Source organism: Anser brachyrhynchus, assembly GCF_964034855.1.
Source record: "Anser brachyrhynchus genome assembly, chromosome: 9".
Classification (NCBI taxonomy): Eukaryota; Metazoa; Chordata; class Aves; order Anseriformes; family Anatidae; genus Anser; species Anser brachyrhynchus.
In genome coordinates this window covers 8,906,923-8,925,328 of record NC_137703.1, presented here as the reverse complement: position 1 = coordinate 8,925,328, position 18,406 = coordinate 8,906,923, and the positions used below count along the sequence as shown (strand labels likewise).

At 39.6% G+C, this 18,406-nt stretch overlaps 1 protein-coding gene across 16 annotated transcripts in view; it reads right to left on the bottom strand.

The window, feature by feature from the left end:
- Window positions 1-16,566, bottom strand: part of ATP11B (ATPase phospholipid transporting 11B (putative)) — a 62,059-nt gene extending 45,493 nt beyond the window's left edge. For 13 of the 16 annotated variants that reach the window (XM_080604582.1, XM_080604579.1, XM_080604580.1 and 10 more), the window contains exons 1-3: window positions 16,284-16,565; window positions 2,690-2,806; window positions 1,818-1,907 (exon numbers count right to left, since the gene is read on the bottom strand). In XM_080604582.1, the coding sequence (XP_080460708.1) occupies window positions 1,818-1,907; window positions 2,690-2,806; window positions 16,284-16,310 (234 nt within the window). In that variant the 5' untranslated portion in view covers window positions 16,311-16,565. Of the gene's footprint in view, window positions 1-1,817; window positions 1,908-2,689; window positions 2,807-16,283 lie in introns of all 16 variants that reach the window. The other 3 variants (XM_080604584.1, XM_080604586.1, XM_080604572.1) reach the window with 1 other exon arrangement.
- Between the last annotated feature and the right edge of the window lie 1,840 nt (window positions 16,567-18,406).

The window sequence follows — 18,406 nt, the reverse complement described above, 5'->3', positions numbered from 1 at the left end:
ACCCTACAAAAATAAATTTAAAAGTGTATTACAAATCAATGAAATTACATTTTGTGAAGCTCTTTCAACACTCTATATAAACAACTGCTCAACAGCAGTATAGAGTATAACAACAACCACTTTAGAAGTGAAGATGAACGTTAACAAACAGTCATTTCCAACAGTTCAGTTATTAGAGAAACCCCCCTTTCTTAGACTGCTCCTTTCTGGTTCCTCCAACATGCACATTTTACAATTCGTGCTACCATTGCTGTCATGCCAAAAGTGCAGTGTATACACTAAAATGCTGTATGTGTGTGTGGGAGGGAGTGGGATGCTGGTGGATCTCCCCTGCTGCAGGAAAAAGACAACATAGTCAAGTGCTGAAAAGAAAATATACATGAGAGCGCTATTCAAAACCACAGACACTGATTTGGTTCACTTTACCTGAGACTTATGGCATTGCTTTGAGAACCATCAAAGAAGAAAAAAGAAATTACACGTGAAGTTTACTCTGTTAAGAACCAAGAACCTCATAGAGAAAACAGATGACACATTACAACACATGCATGATCTATTTTTTTCCCACTGAAACGCAGACAATTTAGAAAATACAGCAAAAATCAGACTTTGCTTGCAATATTGTGTGTTCTTCAACTGCAGCATTGTAATTTCAGCTTGGCTGTACGTTGTCCAAGACAACCCTTGCCAGGAACACCTGATTTCTGGCCGGACAGTCCTAACCACAGCATTTCTGCCATCTACAATATCTCTTCCTTTCTCAAGAGAGGCCCATACATTAAAGTGGAGCAAGATTTCTGCCAGTGGAATCATCATGGCAGCCTGCTCATTTTACCTATTTCACCAGAACACCACGAACCTTTGCCTGCTGCACGGATGGATGCGTATCCACCATTCACCTGGTGTGGAGCATCATGCAACCAAAATGCAGTCTGCCACCATGTTTCTGGCATGCATATGTGACGTGGACAATGTGGACTGGATTGTGCTATACATTTAATCACACAATAATAACTTGCCACAACCCTGTTATCGCCAGTGGAATAAAATGGTAATAACAGACACTGCATCTTGGTCACAAGAGATTCATCATGGAATCTACTCTGTCATATGATAAATTTTTAAAGGCACATCTGCCTTGTAAGAAGAAAAATATATATATATATTTAATAATGAAATTCCAGATGGGATTTGAATAAAAACAGAATTCCATTCAATGGAAGAACAACAAAGAAGAACAAAAAGGACTACAGCTTTTTTCCTATTAGGTTTCCAAGGACACAAGCATATACACATGACATCCCCCATACAAATTCACTTGAGTCACGAATTGAGAGAAGAACACGATTACACTGAATAGCAGTTCTGCCTTTAGATCCATATTTGTTCACGTGCATTGCATTTACATATTATTTCAATCTAAACTAACAATCGAAAGAAATGTGACTAAAATCGAATTAAATAGGTAAATTTGCATTAGGAAGAAACAAAAGCTTTAAAAATGCAACACCATCCATGGTAACAGTAAGTAGCACTTCTGTTACACCTACAGCATGCTCCCATCTTCCATGTGCTATGATACACCAAACAGTCTGAGGCAACACAACAGGAAGGACAAAGGCAATATTCCTAAATATGAAGACAGAATGGGCAATGTGTTCTCTTAAACTAAGTTATTCTATAAGTGCTATATAGTTCTATGTAAGCAAAGAAGTTAAATTCATAAAACAGAAAATCAGTGGCAGAATTCACTACACAAATTGCAATTTCCAGCTTAATTTCTATAGCTATATTAAGTCTGAGTATTATTCACTTACCTGAACCAAAAATATGATCAGAAAATAAAAGTTGGCTACTCTTCTGAACTGCTCAAATAAGTTTTTTGGAACAAAATTCCACACTGTATACTGAAGGGGGAAAAAAAGAGAGAGAGAAGAGTAATTACAATACACTGAACAGTTTTTCAGTGAAATTCAGTTTTTCTCCCATCAAACTCTATTAATTTCTCATTTTCCATCTCCCCTCCCCAAACCTCATTCTGGTCTTGCCCTTCTCCCACACAGAACAGCTGTATTTAATCTCGTGGGCGTGCATGCAAGGAGGAGTGGGTGAAGTGCAGCTAGCAGGAAAGCGTGAGTACCAACTGCACTGCCTTTACAGTCAAAGTTTTAATTGTTCTCCTATCAACTCGCATAGGAGCACCTGGAGTCATTTGGCTTCTTGCAGCCAGGGTATCAGAGAAGAAATTAATTCTTGTAGCTATAACTTTCTGTCCTATACTCCAGTGACAAAACATAACCCCACCATAAGTTCTGTTGATTCCAATCCAAGACCACTTGAGGAGGTCTTGCTATAATTCCTTGCTTATAATTCAGCTATTTTGTAAATCCCAACAACTAGCTTCATCCTTTAAAATCACATCCAGACATGGGCAAGGCTAGTTTAAAGCCTACTTTCCTTCAGAAGGCCTGACTGAAATGCTTCATCATTCTATACTTAGCTGCTGAGGAGCAAGGGGTGGGATGAGAGCAGGAGAAAAACAACATAGAAAGTATGAGATAACATAGGTTTTTCCTCAAAAAAAAAAAAGTGCTTGTTTCATTTTGAAGATTGTATATGCACCATTGGGCATAATACAAACATGCATATTTGCTATGCAACTTCTCATGTATCAAGTATTTTCCCTTACCTTGGATGATATGATTCTGTTGTCTGCAAATTTCTGAGGAACATAATGGCCATGCTGGGGAAAACGATTTGCTATATAAATAGTTCGTGTATCGCTTTGATGCGGTGGGTCAAAACCCTAAAACACAGAATAATAATAATAAGATGATGATCAAGAATAACTACTTTAATAACCATAGGATTATTTAAAAAAAATCTGTTAACTTTGTGCTCAAAAATGATATCCAACTGTCAAGTAGCAGCTTTACAATACTGGCTTTTGAATGGGAAAGAAAGTTAACTCATAAATTAAAGTCTGCTGTATCCAGAGAATTTTCAAAAACTGATTTAAAAAAAATCTCAAATTCGAGGTTGTGTATTCATTCTGGAAGAAGAAAAAAATCGTAAGACTCAAGAAAGCCCCATGAAACTTAAAGGAGAAAAGCAGCTGAAATGGAGATGAAAACACGTAAGTTACAAAAATCTTCATGGCTGTGCTCATAATAAACCTAACAGAACACAAGAAAAGCAAAAGGTCAAAACAAACAAGTCATATTACTATGCTGCAATAACTGGATTTTGTAAAGGTTCTCACCAGATCAAAAAAATATACACATCTGACCAGACAACAGTATTTTTCCCGAAGAAATCCAATCTTCAAGAACAAGCAGTTTGTCTAACCTCAAAATCAACTCTACCACCAATTCATACGTTAGCAACAGTGCAAGCAAACACATTAAAATAAAGTATACTCAGAAATACTTCACAATATCTTTCTGTCAAAACAGGAGACCTCAGTGAGGTCTCTTGGAACCAAAGCCCTGTTTCAGGGCTAGTGTTCAGTATTTTCATCAATTGCCTATGTGAGCTGAAGGAGAATACATATATTAAATTGAAACATGGCGCATAATGCAACGTGACGTATACCTGAAAACATGGCGTACAACACAAGGCTAACAATCTAACAGGCAAAGAGCAAACAATTACGACCAGCTAGCCTACAGCAAAGGAAACTCAGCATATGCTAGCACATGTTCCAATATATAGACAACTTCCACTGAGGAGTTATCTGAAGGACAAGGAAGAAAAGAAGCTGCCTTAAGTTTCCTTCTTACTTCAGGTACGGAATCTTATTGGGAAAAAACAATGGTTTCCTTTCTGATGAAAAGGAATAATTAAAGCCCAAAATAAGTCATGGGGGAAAGCTGCGATGTCCCCGTAACATAAGGGCTTACATCTAGGTCACTCCAGCCTATCTTTACTTGAGCCTGCCCTGGGGCTACATGACTCAGAGCCTTCTCCAGCTCTTACGTTCTGACCTGGAGAAGCAGGTGATGGCAAAAGACAAAGCAGACAGTACAACATAATTCAGACAACAGGCCAAGAAAACGACTAAAATAAAAAATAAAAAGCTTTAAGGCGTGTTGCTAACTAGCAATTAAACTTGTTACCGTTAAGTTGTTCCCTCCAAGGACTGTGTGGGAAGTCACGAATTTCAGCACGAGAGTCAGACACTACTTATCTCTGAACTGACAAATACGATTTGCGCCATCTACACAGAGTCCCCTTGTCCTTCCATGGCAAGTGAAAGGACAAGTGATGGAACAGGTAGAAAGGGCATTACAAGTTCCAGTGCTGGAAGCGAGGAACCTTTGCAGTTGCATTGCTCCACTTGTGAAACCAGGCCCAGACCTTGCTTCATTTCAAACAAAACCTGGTATTTGAGAGTATCCAACACAAGACACTTCTGTACCAATTAGCTATGGAGGGTGATGAAGACTGAGCAAACTGAACTACATAAAAAATGGTCAGCATAACCATGAATTTTCTTTAACTCCTGAAGTTCGCTAACACACGACACGAAATATGTTCACATTTACGATGGTGTCATTTTAAAGTAAAGAATTAATTAAAAAATCCTCTCAAACATGCAAGTTATTGTATCTGTCACTATTAATACCAAAACATTCCGCTTCAGAAAGAAAGAGGTCCAGAAGGAAGATGGGAGGGAAAAAGGAAGGGAGATTTTTTCAAAGGGATTTGAAGGAGAATAAAGTTTATATGACAAGCAGTGGAAGGCTGCTCTAGTCACATGCTCTTGTTTAAAGATAAGAGCGGAGCAGGAAAACAAAAGAGTAGATAGGGAAAAGGACTGGAAAAGTATACAGGATGCCAAAAACAAAAGGAAGGAGCTGTTCGCAACTTTGAGAAAACAAATATAAACATGAAAGCAAGATAAAAAAGTACGTGTTGAATACTGACATAAAATTTGAGAGAACAATGTTTGTAGCAAAAGCAGTTTGGATATGACTTTAGTGACATTATTTCTAAATCAATACAGAAGATGCCACAAAAAAAAATTGTTTTACAAGTAAGAAAAAAGCTGTGCTTAATCAGGACTAGGCACACAGCTTCTCTTCTATCTCAGAAAATGTCTGGCACTCACAAAATTTCACATAGTCTCACTTTGGAAAGTCATATTCTACAGCCTGCAAAAAAAAATAATCCATTTCAGAACAGACAAATGTGAAGCAGGGGGAAAACAGAAAGAGCAAAGAAAGCAACAGGCAGTCTTCTGATGGTGATAAATGATAACCTCTGTGCTACTTAGAGTCATTAGAACAAATGAAAAATTTCAGAGTGACCTGGGTATTGCTGAATTTTTCCATGGTATTTATACACTCCTTTTAGGCCGCTATCTGAGCACCTGAAAGTTGATGAGTTTTCTAATATTTTTACTATGAAGAGTAAGGACCTCAAAACAACTCAAGCCTATCTGAAGGAGCACTCTTCTCAGAGAACACGGCTTCTGAACTCAACTGGTTAAAGGTGAGGAATGCATTTTCCAAATCAAAATCTCAAGCCCTATGAGTTTTGCAATTGCAATTCATACAGGTCTAACTCTGTTTTGTTGACGTTTATCACAGAGCAAAAGCTGCTCAATCAGATCTATAGCGATGACAATGCAGAAGCAAGGCAGGCTGAGGACAGGAACCTCTTCATGTGCCAGAGCTATGGCTGGAAAAGGACGCACCCACGACAACCTTAGTGGCTCGACCACAGCCACAGCAGGAAACAGGTGTCAGAGCTGGGAAGAGAACACAGATTTCCTAATTTTTATTTCCATAACTATGAAAAATGATTTGAAATTACCCACTCAACAACCCTCTCATTATGTAATTATCTAGTGAGAATTTCTCTTCCAGAGAAATTTTAATTACACATCTCTTCAAAGAAAATTCAACTTCTGTGCAGAATTTAATTGTTCAAGTGAAATTCCTGTAACTTTTCTGTGCAGAATTTAATTGTTCAAAGCGAAATTCCTCTAACTTGTCTATTACTATGTGGCTTGTCACACATCCTCCTCCTGCCACAAAACTGACTTGTACTCCAAATTTCTGCCCATCAAATGGATCTGGGATAGTATCTGTATGCAAGCCAGCAAAGAGATGCAGAAAGCCCAGTTTCCTAATTTCACTTATAAGAAGCTTCTTTCTCTCTTTCTAATAACATTATTAAACTCAGCTTCAAAAACTAGGGTAACATGCCCTTGTCAAAGGATTTCTGCAGCTAAATAGCATGAGCAGGGAATCCTTAAATCAAGTTTTGAGTCTTTAAAAAAAATAAAAAATCATAGTTGTCACTGATACCTTTCCAATAGAAGTTACTTTTCCTGCATTTATCTAGTGAAGTGATTTCTACTTAAGGGCATAGACCATTGACTTTGTAACGAATAAAAGAGAGTTTATTACAAAACGTGATGTTTAAGGCTTCTTAATCAGGTGTATTACAGAAATCTGTAATAAAAACTTTAAATAAAAATCAATTTTGACCATAAGATTAAGTGACTTTAAAATAAAAACAAAAATCTATTTGACTCGTCCTCTCCTTCATGCTGCAACTTAAATCTAGATTTATTGGTTTACGTTGAGCCACTCAGTTTTTTTTTTTTAAAGTAAACTTAAACCAGGCATTATCTACCACTGGAATACAGCTCTCATATTTAATCTTCAGTACACACCAGCCTAATAGAAATCTTGCACCCAGATAAGCTTGACATGTTTGTTTTTTGAAAATAGCTTAAATGAACATCTTACATTTAACACAAAGATGTCTGAGTCAAGCTGATTTACAAAGCAAAAATCCAAAATCTTTTTTTAGAAAAAGAAGAAAAATGTGATTCATGCTTTTTTTTAAAAAAATAATATAAATCTGCAATGTTTCTAACCACAGTCAAAGGCATTCTTACTGAATACTTCAGTAGTGATTTTCTCAGTGTTCTGCAAGTTAGAAAAAGGCATCCTCTGAGTAATAAATTAAGTACCTTTAAAGCATAGAAAACATTCTTGGGAACTGAGGGGAAATTTCTGACTGTGATTTCATGCTATTTCTTTGATGAAAGAAACAGGCTTCAACAGCCACCTCCCCTCTGCTTCCTACATCTCAACTCCACTTCCCCGTTGTGCCTGTGCAGCCCTATGGTAAAGAGGACTGAAAAACTAACCCAACCGAAAACCCACCGTGTTCCCAATTGGTTTTTGTTTTAACTGGATCAATCCCCCAAAACAATCAATTGCCTGGTCATGCCAATAGCTTGGCTGATACGATGTAAAGGTGTAATGTGGAAGAAGAGTTTTATATTGCTGCTGCTGAAGCATTAGTAGCAAGAACAAGAAATTAAGTAACTGTAGAAACAAGTAGATTAAGCAAATGAGAAGAAGCACTACCAGAAAGAACTCTGCAAAGGAAGAGACTGCCATCCCAACACCTGCAAGCATAAGCAAAGTTAAAAAAAACAAAACCCTTCTCAGTCAACTTGGTAAAATATACTCTAATGCACACGTATTTCTTAAATATCACAATTACAAAAGCTTAACTTAGGATAGCATGCCGTTATACCCTCCCTGGCAGAAAACTGCAGATCCTTCAGCTCGGATTAGTGACATAAGAGACCAACACAAAATAAATCAATTGCTTTTTCAAGCTCTGCAATACATGCTTTGATAGTTACAAGTCACGTAACGAGCAATTTTTGCTAATGATTTATCTACAGCTAGTATATTAACAATCTCCTTGTGTTTCTTGATCATTCACATCTTTTACAGCAAGAAGAGGAAAACTGTATTTGCTAGAAGAACTACTACGTAACCAGTTTTCAGTGAAAGGGTTGAAAGGGTTCCACTCGAAAGAAGGAAGTCTCAATTAGAGGCTCTTCCTCCTTTCAGAAACCACACTGAACACCGATAAGGAAAGTAGTAGCTCCCCCAGATGCCCTTTGGACACCCGTACTAGTTAATAATACTAATAAACATCACAGAAGTCTGTCTCAGGAAACCTTTTCCCTAGGAAGGCAACTGACTAACCATGGCTGCAGAAAACCCACGACATTTCCTGGCAGACAGCCCAAAAGCTTGTTATTACACTGTTGCCAAGATAGAGTTTGATTAAAGGTGCTTTGAGGAAATGGATTTTCTTGCTTTGGATTTTTTTTTTTTTTTAATATACATGGAATAATTTACCTTTGACAGATAATACCATCTATTCACACTCCATGCACATTTTCAGAAGTCTGTGTAAATTTGTACTCGAAACAGTAAGCCAACAATTCTTTCAGTCATACAGCTGGGCAGTAGTCAAACCAAATTTGTCGTAGCAAAGGCTAGCATGAAGGAAGGAACAGCCTCTCACAGCAATTTTAAACACTCCTCTAACAGCAGAAGTAGTGAATCAGCTGAAGCACCCTGAGGTTTACATAGTCGCATGCAACTTGTTCCTACTCTGTTAAATACTACTCCAAAAAAGACAGAAAAGAGTATTAAAAGTCATGCACCACTCATGCCACTTCCTCTTCCTGCTTACGATGTCTACAGTTGTTTAGCATACCTGATAACAACTCCTTTTGTAACTTTATAAAATATCTATAGCCAGACTACATTATTTTGTGAAAACAATGTAGGAAACAAGAAATGAAAGCAAGAAACATTCTTGCTGAGATATCATGGAGCAAGAAACATTCCTTTCGGAGAGTTAAAAAACAAAAACAAACTAGTGTTTAGAAAAGCCATACTGGTGCTGGACACAAAGTCCTGGTTACATACAGCTCAGATCATTCTTACTTTATTTTGTCAAAATGTCACTTTGTCAGTCAAATTCCAGACCAAGAAAAAATTATAGGACTAGCAATGCCAGTTCAGGCAAAACTAACTCCATGAGTTTCCTCTGACATTAACACCCCCCCCAAAATGTGTATTTGTGGGGTGTCACACATCCAACTTTATCAATATCCTTTAACTGCACATCCTGTGCCACTTGGATTGAGTGGCAAGTTTAAAAAAAAAAAAAAAAAGGCTTGTCTATACTGTTGCAGAGAGGAAAATGTGCTGGTAATAAGCCATGAATTAGGAAATCAGTAAAGGAGAGGAAAATGGCTGCATAGATTTCTGGCAAGAATCAAACATACACATTGCAAAGCAATCTATACCAGAGATGACAGAAAACAAGAGACTTTACAATAAAAGTGCATTTAAAAGAGAAAGAAATTTAGCAACTATTTCCATTTTAAGAAGCAAGTCTCGATCTCCAGGAAATGGTCAGTGGTTTCCAAACTACTCTGCAAGGCTATTCAGGGCCCTCTACTTATTTTTAACCTGCCAACCAACCAAAAAAAAAAACTGCATTATGGTGGTCAGAGGTCTGAGAGAAGTTGAGGCTTGGTGGTACCTGTGGTCCAAAACCTTTGGTCTTTTGCCATGATTCCCAAAGCAGCCCATCGTTCTAAAGATGGGGAAATGAAGATGCCTTTGAAGCTCCAACTACACAATTTTAATTTCAGAAATAACACTGATTTATTCTGCGGGCTAAAGCAATTTGTTATACTCATTCGCAATACTATTGTCTACCCAGACACATACAAATGATAGTAGGCAAGACTTCCTAACATTAAGGGTGTGTTTGGATACCCATTAAAGGCTACTATAGGGCATCTTATTTTATTAAAAGAATAAATAATAATAATAAAAATAAAGAGACAATTGAGATCTCAGAACTCAATTGACTCAAGCTGCTTTTAAGGATACAGCTCAAAATATATTAAGTGCTTGGAATGTGCAAAGTGCTACAACTCTGCAATACTCCATCACACAGAAATAGCAGTTAGGCAGCAAGCTAAATCACACTAAGAGATACAGAACCGCTACAGTAAATGAAACATTAAACACAAAAATCCTTCATATACCTTGAATAACCATAGTATCATAAAACAAAACAAAACAATAAATCTAATTGTATCCTTTTTTCACAGTCACTGGATTCATAATATTAAAAGGCAAGGAAAAAAGTTTCTCCAATAAAATAAGACAATTAACTCTGAGTCAGATTACAAACTTCATTTTCTGCCTAAAATTAGAATGCAGTTTCAATCTTGCAGCTAGCAATTTCACCATATACAAAAACAACACTGGTCAATTCCATGACAGGACAAATACAGAAGAATCACGGATCTCTTCACTTGCTTGGACAGTACGTGCACTATTATCTTAAAAAGAAATGCTGGTTACCCACTGTTTTGAAGAGTCGCTAACAAAACTATGTTTTAGAAGCAGAAAGGGTTCCTGTTGTGGGCTACTCACACAAGCATTATCCCATATGTAGGAAAGGACCCTGTTCAATATTTAGATGAATGCCAGTAGGCAATAGTTACTTACGCATGTCAGCTCCTGCACTCTAAGTCCAATTCCTATTTCCCTTCAATATAAAAAAAAACATGAAAATTCTTCTCAAAAAAACTGCCTCTAGATAACAAACCTTAAGGCTTCTTCAAAATGTGTGTTAAAATTGTCCTGACAATTGCTCTGATGGTTGTTGCTCACCGAATTTCATGGGAAGAGAATTTACTTCATAGGTAGAACTGTCTAGCTCTTCCTTTTAACATGCTTTGAAAAAGTCTGCTCTGTAAGCATTACAGATTTGAGTCTACTCCATTCCTTTTATCAAATACCATTTTGAGTTTTAATTCCTTTTCAAGTATGATTTATGACCTAAGTATCAGTTTAATGTACTGCTCTCAGACATGCCTGCAAACAACTTTATCCCTAAAGCCTGCTAAATCATAAGCTTCCTTTGTATTTTGCCACAATTCTTTTTCCAAACAGACGTTTAAATATCTGCAAATGTCAGCACAGCTACACACAAAACTAGAACAAAAAGGTGCATGGGGATAATAAAGGAGCAACAAAATATATCATATGACAAAAAATACTTTTTGGTATATAACATTTAAAACTTTTCCAGGTAAAATATTTCAAAATGCAAACAAACAGCTTCCTGTTGTCTGTGTCATTACCTCTCCTTTCCCATTTGAAGGGAAGTGCTCCTTTCCCATACTTATTTTTACTCTCAAAGTAAACAAGAAGAAAAAATCCTCTTAAGGCACAGTACGTGGGAGGCCCAGTAATTGCAAGATTTCTTAAATCACGGTGTAGCTGTTGGTCCTACTTTCTATCTTTTCTACCACCATCTGTACTATTGCTGTTCTGTTTGGTTGTGGTTTTTTTTTTTTTGGTTTTGTTTTTTTTTTTCTTTTAAACAGTAGGCAGTTGAAAAGGGATTTGTATAAAAAAAAAAAAATCTAGCAGCAAATATGTCACCTGTGTTTTGCTGGAAGAGATGACCTTGCATTCACAGAGGCATTTTGTCAGATCTATTTTGTTGCTGCTTTTAACTGCTGGCTTAGAAGACTTCATGCTAGAAATTGAAGGATTTTTTTTAGTGGTATGTTGTAGATACCTTTTCCCCCATGAAATAGTGGCAAATGCAGTCATGACAACAGAGGACACAACAACACAGTAAGGAAAAAACAGCTCACTAGTGAAGAGCACAAGTCCCAATGCTTTTAATGAAATATACGCGCGTTATTATTTTTTTTTCTTTTTCTATTCTATAATTGCTATGGAGTTGCAAATAAAATATGTCAAAAACCACACGCAATTCTTAAAATAAAAACCAAAATAAACAACAACAAAAACAAAACAACAGCAGCAAAACCAAAACAAACAAAACCCACCCTACACTCAAACACCTTCTTTGGTTCAATTTCTTAAAATGATTAAGCTATCATAATACACACATCAGCAAAGAACCAATATCAAGTGCTGTCCATCTCACTCAGAATGCAGATAACCACAAGTTATTACCGAATACCATCTGCTCTTCTCAGAACACCTTAACGGATCCTAATATCTGGAAGGAAAGGGGGAAAAAAAAATTCCAGACATACAGGCCTCTAGCGCTAGTCTATTCAAGGACATTTCCCTTACCAGTAAAAGAAAGTTTTCATTAGAGCCCGTGTAGGGGATGAACAAGAAAGCTCCTATTGATATTGTCCTTAGGGGACAAACAAAATGAAACAAGACCAAAACAAACACAAACAAAAAGCAATCGACACAAAACAGACAAAAACGTTCCCCGCGATCATCTCTCAGTGCAGGCTGGGCAGAACTTTTGGACCAGATCACCTCCCGAGGCCCCCTTCAATTTGAATCCTCCCATAAGCCTTGAAATAAAAGCCCCGTAACTACGTTTTCCAGTTAAAAAGTGCTGATCCTATGGAATTAATCCATATTTTGTCTTTGACTTCTTGTCAAATATCAAAGCGGCATTTGTCTGAATGCATAATGTGAATGTTGCCAGTGCACAACAGCATTCAGGTTCACAAATCGCAGGAAGAAAACACTCTGCCAAACACAGCGGAAGCCTGCTTCTCTCGCACTGCCCTTTACAGAAGGGGAACCATGCAGGCACCTCAGGTTTTTCTCATGCAATGCCTGTTGCACATCATCGCGCTCTTCCATAATATATCGAGAGGCTCAAACTGCACAGGATAGCAACTAGAAGGGAAATCCACAGACCCTTACTCACTCAACAGGACTAACAGATCAAAATTACGCAGCCAGGTTCATACACACGTGGCTATTCTATCGCAAGTTTTGGAGATCTCCTTGCCAGACAATTAAAATTGTCATCGCTTTCTGTTGATGCCGCTGCAATAGCTCTTACACTCCATGCACACCGCCAGGACATTAACACAGTCCAGACAGTGCCATAAATTTATCCAACAAAGTGGTACAGAAAGTCACTGAGCATTGCAGCCACCTCTTGCTACTTCTGTTTTGCACCAGCACCACACAAACTTAACCAAGGGAGCTGCACTTGCTGTACACAGAGCTGCAATGTAGTCTAGCGTATCGGATTTGGAAATGCAAGAAAAAATGTCCTATTCCTGAAATATTAACAATGCTTCCTATCAACTGCTGTTTACTTGGCTGCTTTTTCCAAGCGGAGTTGGCTGTGCCTGTCATGTTATGCAACCCGCAGCAAATCCACATGCCCACTGTCTGCCTGAGGTCTCAAGGTAACGCAGCTGGAACTCACGCATCTTTCCTGCCTAAAGCTCATCTTTCAAATGCATCAGGACATTTTACTCTTTTTTAAAAAGCAATTAATTATGCTGCATTTATTTCTACATTTTTAATGACTAAAACCTAAGTATTTCCAAGTCTTAACTAGATAATGGTATTGTAATATAATGTTATATTAGCTATAAAGTAGTACATTGTTGATGGCTTACTAGATATTTTACTTACTATGGGATGGCATTAGATGAACAAAATCTGATAATCTGTGGGTGGTGGTGGGTAGTTAATTGTTACTGAGGAAACAGAGCAGACTAATGGTGAAGCTACCAAAAATCCTGAAAATTTGTAAGCAAGACCCACACAGGCACTGAAGACAGTGACAGTATTACTGCCACCAAGCTTTGTTATACAGCAAATCACTGGAAGGACAAATACCATCTCAGAAAATTGTTTTAGACTGGTAAGACAATAATGAAAATGAAGAGAGTCTTATGTTCCCAGCACATCTCCTGTTCTCAGAGGTACAGTCACTCCTTTATGCAGCCATACAGGCATGCATACATCTCCACAGACTGAAGTACACTTAAAGAACATAGCTGAAATAATTTGAATTGCATACTAGGTCCTCTCATTACTTACTTCTAAGACTACCTGCTTCATTTTCCCTGCCCCCTTTTACAACTCACGAGAACACAAGTTTTCAAGCACACAGGTATTCAGAACCATTTCATTAATTAGTATACGAAATACTGTCCTCTTAAACAAGAAGTTGCAAAAGATTCATTAGTTTCATACAGAGAGTATTTAATAACTACCTAAAACCACCTTCAGCAACATACCAGTCCCTTGCTACTTTCCAACGCTTCTTCCCACCAACGTTTTTCTTTTGTGTTACTACAACATCCAACTTAGATGACTCCCACATACACGCTTGGTTCCGATCCTCCCATCTGGAAAGGAACACTTTTCAAAACCTGTTGGCACATCTAATGCAGGTAGAAATACACGCTCTAAAGAAATCCAATCCCACACATTCTTCTCTCTTTGTTAGAAATAAATCAGACACAGATTTTCCATCCTTCGATTCAAATAGTCTGAGTATTCCTTAAGCTCCATAGCCATCCACGCTACAAACAATCCTATTTCTGTCATCCCACTCTTCCTACTTGCACCAATCATTTTCTCAGCATCTTTCCCCAGGTTCTCAGCTTTTTGACATTCTTTCTTAATAGAAATTAAACATCACAGTCATACAAAGCAGCAAGCATGTGGGATGTATGTTAAACCAATGATTATACACAGGGATGAAGTGTCTGAGCAACCCTCAGAAGAAACATGCACTGTGATACCTATCTTAGGCCATCTTTCAACTTAATGGGCTGTGAAACAAACAAGGAATTAACATCAAACAGCGAGATTTATAGAAAGGAAAACAGCCAACCTGTATTTTCTCAATCATTTTTTTCTCTGTACAGTATTTAAACCCTTGTTCAAGCATCTTGACTTATTATCCCTTCCTTCTACAACACTAACCCTTTCCTGTGAAAACCAGCGCAAGTTTTAAGCAGTTATTTTCCCATCAAACAGTCTCCTTTAGAAGAAGAAAACCCTCTGACTGCCAACAGTATTGCTCATCTTGCTACACTCAATTTTTAGTTTCTCTTAAGGGCAAACATATTTCTGGAAACCTGGTCAGTGTACTGACAGAAAGAAAAGCAAGCATGCTTGACACATGGATTCCAAGCATGGATGCAGTCCTCCTAGTCTCAAGTCTACAGAAGACAACATACTGCTGCTTTAACAACCATGCTCAAAAACCTCAAGCCACCTTCATGGCGAAAAAATGACAGCTATATTATGCCAAACAAGCTTTATTCAGAAGAGCATGTGCATGATTGTAACAGAACAGAAAAGTGCTGTCAGAGCTCAGATGGAGTAATTAATTTCCAGGTCAATAAATCTTGGTGTCACACCAGCCCAGAGAGCACTCTCAAGCTGGCACTGAGGCCGTCACAAGTTCTGTGCTTCAGACATAGCTGTGTAACAGTGCTGTACTTTTTAAAGGACTATAAAGTAATTTTAAAACCCTCAGTGAATGTACTCAAAAGCTTTTGGCTTTGCTTTGGACCATGGTAGCGGAGAGAGGGGAAGAATGGAAAAAAAATCAATTTTTATAAAAACTGATGTAACATTAAAGTAATCACTAATGAGACAAATATCTTAGCCACTAAAATATGAGAGCCTAAGTAATGTAAGTTTTTGGACAAACCTGGGCAATGCCTTTGATGTAAAGCAACTCTAACAAATATATAAAAACAAGTTTGTAAATGGAGCTTATAGCCATAATTTCTCTCCGTGAGGAAATACAAGCGAGGGGCAGGAAGCCAGCCAGCACTTCGATCACAACTGCCAACCGCGATGCATCTCCCTGCCACGGCATCGCAGGCGTTACAGCCACGGCTGCACGGTTCTGCCCTGGCACGACACGGCACCCGCACGCCGAGCGGCACCCATCTGAAGGGAGGCAGCCTCTGACCGCAGCTGCTTTCGAGGGTTTTCCCCCTTGAAAAGCCCCTTCTGTCACGTTTTGCTCTATTTCTTGTCACTTTCCAAGCCTTAAGCAGCCGCTCTGGAGGGCTTTCCCCCTGCAAAGCCTCTTCTGTCACGTTCTGCTCCGTTTCTCGTCACTTTCCAAGCCTTGCACACCCACAGCGGTGAGGCTGCCCGGCTCTCAGGTAGGAGAAGTGCGACGCCGGCCCGGCAGGTGGAAAGCAAGCCTCTAACGATTTCGCAACGTGAAGGAGGAAGCGAGGAAAGTATCGGTGCAGCAGAAGGCCCCGTCATTCTTCCGCGAAAAGAAGTTTGGGGGAACCCTCCCGAAGGGGCCCCCAGGTAAAGAAACCCGCTTTCCTCAGCGCCAGCGTGGTTTCAAGGGAAAAAATAACAATAAAGAACACCACCAAAAAACAAACAAACAAAAAACCCTAAAACCTCCCCAAAAGCCCGTGATCTCGTTAAAAACGATGAGCACGTTAAAAATTATAAGCAGCAGTGAGGGAGCCCGCAGCTGCGCCCTGCAGCCCCCCGTCCCCATCCCGGCAGGACCAGAACCCCCTCCCTCACGCCCGCCGCTGCTGCCGCCCCCAGCCCCGGCCTCTCCTCACGACCCCCCCAGACCTCTCCTCACGGCCCCCCGGCACCTACCAGCTGCTGCCGGACCCACCGCCACATCCCCGGCGGCGCGGGTCGCGGCCCCCGCGGCGGGGCCCCCCGCTGGGCTGTCACCGCTCCCTCCGCTGTCGCCGCCTCAGGCCAGCCGCCCGCCGCGGCTCGTCCCCATGGCACGGGGGCCCGACGCCGATTAGGAGCGGCGCAGCCCCCCCGGCGCCCCGAGCCGCCGCCGTTGCTGCTGCCGCTGCCCCGCGGCCGCCATCTCAGGGCCGCCGCTGAGCCCCGGCGGGTGGCGGCGCTGCGGCCCGCCCTCGGGAAGTGACGCGTGAGGGAGAGCGCTGAGGGGAGGCAGGCGGGGAGGAAGGGGCGGCCGGCCCCGGGCCCCGAGCCTCGGTGTTGGTAGCGAAGTGTGAAAAATACTCGGCAGCTTCGTCAGTTTTGTCTTTGTTTTCTTGTAAAAAATAAGCGCGTGATGTAAAATAAAGGTTTTGGAAAGGGGTTGTGTGTTTATGTAATCTCTGCCTGATGATGGGTGATTTAAACTTCAGAACTAGCACGCGGTGTGTTGGTATCTCAAAGCGAGCTACGTGTGCTGGAAGGATTTGGCACTTTCCTCTCTCTTTTTGTGATCCTGGCAGTACTGTGCTAAACCACTTTTCGGTTAAAATTGGGTGGTGAAAGGTGTTGCTGCCAGGCAGTGATCTCTTCCATAGCTTCCATTTTGCTCCGAAAGAGCAACCACTCGTAAAAACAAAACTGTGTTCGGCCTCAAATGCTTCCATACACCGACACAGGCCTGCAGCCTCTAGGCCAACATGCTAAGAATTAAAGGCGATTACTTTAAGCAGTAAAGACCTGGGTATTTGTGACCAAATACTGTTGCCACTAAAGTCGGCGACAAATTTGACACTGACTTAAAGAAAAGTCTTGCTGAGTATGCGGATCAGAATACCATTCCTGCCATCCCCATTTGCTTCCAGCTAATTACGTTAGATAGCAACAAATCACAATCATATCTGTCATAGAGCTTATGAAGTATTTAGTATGCAGTTTGAAATTTAGGATATAATTCAGCCTTTAAGATGGATGATATAACGTCTGAACAACTGAATCTTGTGGTGAATGCTTATCGTTTAAGCACCTGCATTTAATTAGAGAAATGCCTTTAAACAGTAGGGAATAAGACTGTTTTTATCAGGCACTTATGAAAGCTAATGTTAGCAAAACTCCATATTAAATGCTAGCCATTATTTCAAAACATTTAAATACATCAAAGCTGAATTTCAAACAGCTTGCACTACCCTATTCATCTAATGTGAAGTCTAAAAATAACAGTGATTTCATAGCTGTGGCAGACTGCCTGGAGGATGGCCTCCAGCCAAAGCTTGGCTGATACACTCACTGTTCTCCTGCTCCTCCTTGCTGATAAGATATAAAACAGCATCCTGACCACAAGACTCTAAAAATCGCATGCCATTTCTCTGAAGTGTAAGTATATTTGCTGCTGTGTCCCTGCCAAATTTAAATTTGAGTTGCACTTTCTTCAAGCCTGTATTTCCACTGCTCACGGTTGCATTACGTAAAGCTACTTTGTGCTTCCTGTTCCACATTGCTGTAATAGTACTATTGGCACTGAAAAACAAAAAAAAAAACCACACCTGAAAGCAGTTTATGAATGGTTTGAACTTTGTGGTCTATATTTTTCACTTCAAAATATATATTTTAGTGGATGAAAGTATATGGATAGGATGAAGTTATTTTGCTGTGTGCCACAGAAGACTCTGACCCCATTTCTTTCCAATATATGGCAAAATTCCATTAGAAGAGTATCCTTGCCTAGCATTCTTGCTAGTGAAACTTTGCACCTTTTAAATTGTTCCAAAGCCCATGCTAGATATTTATGAAGTTTCATATCACCCTTGAAAGGTAGTTTTCAGGAGAAAAAAAGGGAAGCAGAATAGCCAACTTAGATATTGATGCACCAATAACATTCTAGTACTTTTGAAATCAAAGGTCAACTGTCTTTAAGTAAAAAGGTTCCCATATTGGACACCCCACTTTAAAGTGTTACCCTGAAGTCTCACCTGAATTCACACAGCTGTCTTACACCGAAAAAAAAGCAACTGCAGAACGAAACATCACCTTCAGATTTGAAG